Here is a 6,710-nt window from a genome sequence, read left to right as displayed (position 1 = left end):
TAATGAGGGCATGAAGACTCAGGTCTGTGCCCTGACTTCTGCATTCACTTTCTCCATTTCTCCTCCGTACAGCCTCACAGTCATGAATATAACGGCCTAAACTGTCCTCCCAAAATATTTGCTTTTGCATACAAGAGGAAAGGAATATTTACTCTCTCACCTAGCTGTGATGAAGTTTGATCTAATGTGTTGCATTTATACTGATTTCTACAGAGTTACTATTACACTTGGTAATTCTTTTAGATGCTGCATTAAGTACATTTGCCATTGTGTCTTGCACATTTCCAGAACTGTTTATAGTCTCAATATTATATATTTCCTTTTAGTAAGAGGTTAAATACCCTAATGGTCTCTCTCCACACCCCCCACAGCCTCATTTCACAGAGGGAGGCACCCATGAGGGCCAGTCCCTGTGCACCTAATGAGGGCATGAAGACTCATGTCTGTGCCCTGACTTCTGCATTCACTTTCTCCATTTCTCCTCCGTACAGCCTCACAGTCATGAATATAACGGCCTAAACTGTCCTCCCAAATGTGCAGGGAATGAAGACTGCGGCAAATGAATGAACTTTAGAGTGACACCATCCGCCGTGGCCAAATTTATGGAAGGAAAAATCTGCAATAAAGTCAGGGAGGGATATGCTCAGCAAATTTACATGCTAAGTAGAAGCACATGAAGCCAAGCTTTTAACTTCACAAAAAAGAGTGCACCTTATCTACAATTGCCTCAGTGCAAAAAAAAAAGAAAAGAAAGTTTGAATTCTTTTGAAGTAATGACACAAAGAATAATGACTAACATTAAAAATTAGACATACGTCAGTGTTGGTAGCTGGTTTCTGTGCTCTTGAGGCATTTAATGAAACAAAGCTACACTTCGTTGGCTTGTTGGCAGGCTGTGAAACAGGTTACTGAACAAGCTGCCATGTCAGTGGTTATAATGTGAATTTTCACTTTTAAAATGTTGAAATTATGCTATTTGTGTGTCACTTGCTGCATTCACGCACTGTAAGCCATTGATAAGCTGACACTTATTTTCTGCTCTGGTGCCTCTTATTATACTGTCACAGGATGTGCAGTCATTCTTTCATCCAGTGGCCTCAGAGACAGCCGATTGATGGCAGTCTCGATCACTGTCTGAGAACTCTGACCGACCTCTGCATGTGTATCTAAATTCCAGGTGTGAAGAAAAGTATTTGCATTGGATTCACTTTATAGGTACACCTTGCTAGTACCAGCTCACAACTTAAGCATTTGTGGCATTCGTAGATTCCTATTGAAAAGAGCATTGAAGTGGTTTTTACTGCAGATGTGTCAGCTGCATATCCATGACGAGAACCTCCATGGGAACAGGAGTAAATTGTGGTCATAAAGGGAGGGGTATAGTCTGCAATCATACTCAGGTAGGCTGTGGCATTTTAAGGATGCTCAGTTGGTATTAAGGGTCCCAAAGTGTGCCAAGAAAATATCTTCTTCTGCCGTACCCCATCTGCTTTATGCTTCAACGTGCTGTGCATTCAGAGATGCTCTTCAGCATGCCTTGGTTGTAATGAGTGGTTATTTTAGTTACTGTTGCCATCCTATCAGCTCGAAGCATTCTGGACAGTTTCCTCTGGTCTCTGGCATCAACAAGGCATATTCTGCCATGGTGCTGGGTCAGTGACCCAGCATTCTGTGTTTATTATTATTATTGTTATTATTATCTGATGATTTGATGTTTATTTTGATCATGTACTCTAGTTGAGAGTTTCTTCCTGTGCCTCCTTTGTTGTGTGCCAGGTTATTCCAGTCTGTGTGCTCTCTCTGTGCTCTGAGTCTGTCATGGTCCTGGGTCGGTGACCCAGCGCTTTTAGTTTGTTATCATTTTCTAGATGATGATTGTTTAAGTTCTGTGTTATTTTCGATCTGCCTCTAAGTCTGCGTCTGTACCTGTCTGTCTATGGTGTCACCCCATCTGTTTGTGAATCTGTCTGTTTAGTTCAATGTCTTGTCTGGTTCCATGTATCTGAGTTTCCTGTCTTATTGTGAAGGTCCGTGTCGTATGTGAGTGTGATCAGTTTACGTTTCCCCTGTCCCGTCAGCCCAGATTCCTCCCAGCTGTGTTGCCCTCTTGTCTCTCATCCCCTGATTACTGGTGTGTGTATTTAAGCCCTGTGTGTTCTCCTGCCTGTTGCCGGTTCGTCTGTATTACTCAGTGTCAGTCTGTGTATCCACCGTGTCTTCTCCCCGCTGTTCATCGTCATCCTCCTCTGCTCGTTTTCATTCAGGTTTGTGCTCTGTAGTTTAGTTGTTTCCCAGTTTAGTTTAGTTCGAGCCCCGTTTGCTGTTTGTCCACATTCTTTTGTGTTCAATAAATCACCTTCACTCCTCTACGACTGCCTGCGCTTGGATCCTCATTTATTCCACACGGCTCGCCTCGGCAGCCGTGACAGAGTCAGTGTCGGTAGTTCAGTCTGTGGGTTCCGGTTTTACTTTGAAGGCCTGCGTCTCTTGCCTCGTCATGTTAATTAGGATCAGCTGTGCCTCCCTGCGGTTTGCCATTCCGTGTTCCCTCTGTGTGTATGTGTATATATGTATATATGTGTGTGTGTGTGTGTGTGTGTGTGTGTGTGTGTGTGTGTGTGTGTGTGTATATATATATATATATATATATATATATATATATACATATGTGTGTGTATATATATATGTGTGGTTGCCTGTGCTCATTGTTGGTCTGTCTGCATTAGTTGGTGTGTCATTGCATCTCTCTGCTCACCATCCCATGTTTCTCCCTGCTACATGTTTTAGGTTAGTTCATTAGTTTTCCCAGCTCAGGCCATTCCTTAGTTCTGTCCTTACCACCCTTGCTTTTTGTTTGTACTTCACTCATTGTAAATAAACGCTCACTCGCATCACAGCCTTTGCCTGCATTTTGGCTCCTTTATTCATAAACACCACCGCTTGCCCCGCAAACCGCGACATTTTCTCCGTAAACACGAGAGATGATTGTGTGGGAAAATTCACCAACCACCATACCACATTCAAAGCCACTTAAATCACCCTTGTTCCCCATTCTGATGGTCAATTTGTACATCAGGAGGTGTTCTGGAACATGTCTACAGGTTTACATGGACTGAGTTGCTCCAGTATGATTGGCTGATTAAATATTTGAGTTAATGAGCAATTGTACCTAACAAAGTTGGTGAGTCCTCTGCTCTGAAATGTCAGAAAAGTCAGACTGGGTGTGTGTTATCAATTTTACTTTCATTTATTTTTCATTTATTTTGTTTGGATCTGGAGTGGTCTGGAGATCACAGCCCTGCGACAGAGCAGAGACCTGTCCAGGGTCCACTGGACGGATGGATGGATGCATTATTAATGAATTGCACGAAACACAGTGATACAAAACCATGTGTGACTTTCTCAAAATAAGTGCAAATTTTAATTTGGATGACTCTCGGAGGACATGTCATACATGTGCTGAGCCTTGTAAAACATCACATGCAAAAGATTTCCTCAAAAAAGTGCCAGCCCCCCCCAAAAAGTAAAAGTTTAATAAAGTGTGAACCAATCCCTAATGCCAGCCTAATTTTTGGCAGTGATAAAATTAAACTGAAGGAGTGTTTTGAAAGTTTAACATTAGGCTTTAGTTTTAAAATGTTTATGATGAAAATGATTATTAAGCTCGAAACTGATATAGATAGATACTGTCCAGTGCCTGCCAATATTTTGTCCTTCCAGGAGAACACGAATGATAAAACTCCCCCAAACAAACAGGGAGTACAGACTTCCTGTGGGCTTTACTGTACCAATTAAAGCAGTATTCTTCTGGGAGAAAACACATTAACCAAACAAAGTTAGACATGACTGCCTGTACCTTGGTCTACAAGCTGTGTACGACTTTATAGGCAGACTTACGAATAAATTAATGCCTCCTTCAGATATTGCTGAGAAGCTAAGGTGAGGTGTGACTGTCTGAATCTCTATCAGGTGTTATGGCCATGAATATCTCATGTGAAACATTTTCCAAGCATAAGACGGTTACCATAGAGGCATACCATTTACATTAGAGTTTGCATGGTCGTTTGATTATGCAACCACAGGCTTTGATTGCGACATACTGGAAAAGAATAGAAAAAAGAGGGGTGGGTGGGGGGTTTGGACAGGGAAAGGGTGAGCTTAGCGGAATACATCTTGAAGTAGAAATGAAATGCATGAAGAAAACTGTAATAATCTACACAACAAAATGACTCACAAAGCATAAAATAACCAGGATGTGACTAATAGCAAACAAATGTTTGGGAGAATTGTATGAGTCAACTGATTGAAGGGAATTCCACAGAATCTGTGCTGGAAAAGTATTGTGTAAAGTTGAAACTGGTGACCCAAGCTTTGTCCAGTCGCAGTTACCTAAGTATTACATTTTTATATCTGTCCAACATGCTCATAATGTGACTCAAGATCATCAAATTTCAGAAAATTGTTAGAAAAAAAGGTTTGGGAGCACACTGTGTCTTTTAAACTCTAACCAGTGTGGTAAGACCCAACCCCAGATGTGTAGTAAAAACTTAAAGACATCAAATAAAAGCTTTGAAACTTTAGGCTACGGTGTGTTCACACCGAACGCGATGGATGCGAATAAAACGCCCCAAACGCCCCTAATTTGACGCGTGTACATTCGCGTCTCAACGCGTGTCCAAGAAAAATCCATCGCGCGTCAAAATATCATATTTTGACGCGCGTGAACCGGAAATGTGGGAGGAATGTGGGAGGGAGTTGTGCCAGACCTGGTTTTGCAAGATGGCAGCTATCGAGCTAGCGCTTGAAGAGAGAGTCTCCCTTCTCTATGTACTGTGGAGAGCAGAGCAGCAGCGTAAAAGACGTTCTCGCCATACCTGGGTCCATCAGGTCCTCCAGAGGCATGAGCAGTTTGGTGAGTTTCACCACTTGCTCCAGGAGCTGCGCCTGGATGACGGCCGATTCCAGCGCTATCACCGTCGGCCAGTTTGAGGACCTGCTTTCCCTCGTCGGTCCCAGCATTGCCCGCCTAGACACCAACTACAGACGCTCAATCCCACCTGCAGAGCGCCTGTCCGTCTGCCTGAGGTTAGTAAAACTATTTAATACGGTAGTCCTTTATTGATATCTGTGCTAATATGCTAATCCATCCAGTTATACACTGCTAACATGGATGTGCTATGCTAACAGTGAATGCTGTCGGTGTTTACTGAAAGCAAACTGTGGTACAGAGACGACTCTTTATAATATTTCTAGTGATACTCAGAAGGTCTCATCAAGTCCCGATTTAATTCGATTTATGCTGTTATCAGTGTTTGAATGATAGCATGGCTGTGGTGTCACATCAATGTATGCGCTCGGTGTTTGCTGATATCAAACTGTAGCATTAGGACCACTGAGTTAACCTTTGTAGTGATACTCACTCCTTTTTATTTAGACCTGGTTTAATTCTGGGATAGTTGAATATTTGTATATAATCCCTGCAGCTGTCAGACTCTATAGCAGGGGTCACAGCCTTTATTAAAACAGAGTTAGATAAAACTGTGAACAGTTTGGTTCATCTCTAGTTACATGCTTCTATCTTGATAAGCTGTCTTATCACAGATTAATTTTTCAAAAATATTAATGATTTAAGCAAGGTAGGGCTACATGTCAACACACAACTCTTTATTTCTATTAATGTTTTACTTCATTCCTACCTGATTGACATGTTTAGGAATTATGAGTGATTGGCTCACTGTAGTTGTGAAAGTTGCTACCAATCAAATTATGATATGTTAAAGTTAAAACAAAACACAACTGTTTTAGATATTATCTAATATACATTTTGTAATTATCCTTATAATTACAAAAGGTTTTATGTAAGATTCATGTTTTGTGATTTAAATCTGACATCACAAAAGTATTTTGGAATTTGAATAATGTATTTTGTAACTGCAGCACACATAATACTAATTTTGAACAATTTTGTCCAGGTTCCTTGTCACCGGGGACTCCTTCAGGACCATCGCGTTCAGTTTCAGAGTCGGTGTGTCCACGGTGAGCCAGATCACCCCCCAGGCAGCGACGTCCATCTGGGACTGTCTAGTGGACGACTTCATGGCTGTGCCTTCACCTGGAGACTGGCGCTCCATCACAGAGGGATTCCAGGAGCGCTGGAACTTTCCTCTGTGCTGTGCAGCTCTGGATGGGAAGCACATCCAGACAAAGGCACCCCATATATCATATAGGAGACACACACATTGATATACACTAAATATTCATTTCATTTCTTTTTTGTGGTGCCCAAATTGATGCACCTGCTTGATTTTGTTTAAACAATTATTGCACACTTTCTGTAAATCCAGTAAACTTCTTTTCACTTCTCAAATATCACTGTGTGTGTCTCCTCTATGATATTTAACTGACATTTTTTATTGTAACAACCAACGATTTATACAGGAAAATAATGGCTATTAACAATGTTGCCCAAACTTCTGCATCCCACTGTATCAGTATATTTTGTCATTAGTATAATATGAAATAAAGTCTACATGTGTCAAGTCGTGTGCCAACATTTGCTGTGTAGTAGAACTGAGACATTAGTCATTATAAACATTTATTTAAAATAATATTAAAAGTCTCAAACAGAAAAACATTAAACATAAATATATAAAATATAAGAATTTACAGAGAGACAGGAATAAAAAGGACCAGCTGCTCTCCAGAGCAGG

The 6,710-nt window shown here is 41.1% G+C and overlaps 1 protein-coding gene across 1 annotated transcript; it reads left to right on the top strand.

Annotated features, from left to right (window-relative positions):
- Positions 1-4,658: 4,658 nt before the first annotated feature.
- On the top strand, positions 4,659-6,397 carry LOC146670388 (uncharacterized). The gene is made up of 2 exons (XM_085407257.1): positions 4,659-5,085; positions 5,973-6,397. The coding sequence occupies exons 1-2, from the start codon at positions 4,826-4,828 to the stop codon at positions 6,241-6,243; spliced, it is 531 nt and encodes a 176-aa protein (XP_085263383.1). The 5' UTR covers positions 4,659-4,825; the 3' UTR covers positions 6,244-6,397.
- Positions 6,398-6,710: the final 313 nt, after the last annotated feature.

This window comes from Rhamphochromis longiceps, linkage group LG5, assembly GCF_057381845.1.
Source record: "Rhamphochromis longiceps isolate RC_006_pf linkage group LG5, R_longiceps_female_GT1.1, whole genome shotgun sequence".
Taxonomy (NCBI): Eukaryota; Metazoa; Chordata; class Actinopteri; order Cichliformes; family Cichlidae; genus Rhamphochromis; species Rhamphochromis longiceps.
Note: the sequence above shows the minus strand (reverse complement) of the source record. Positions and strands in the feature narration are given on the sequence as shown.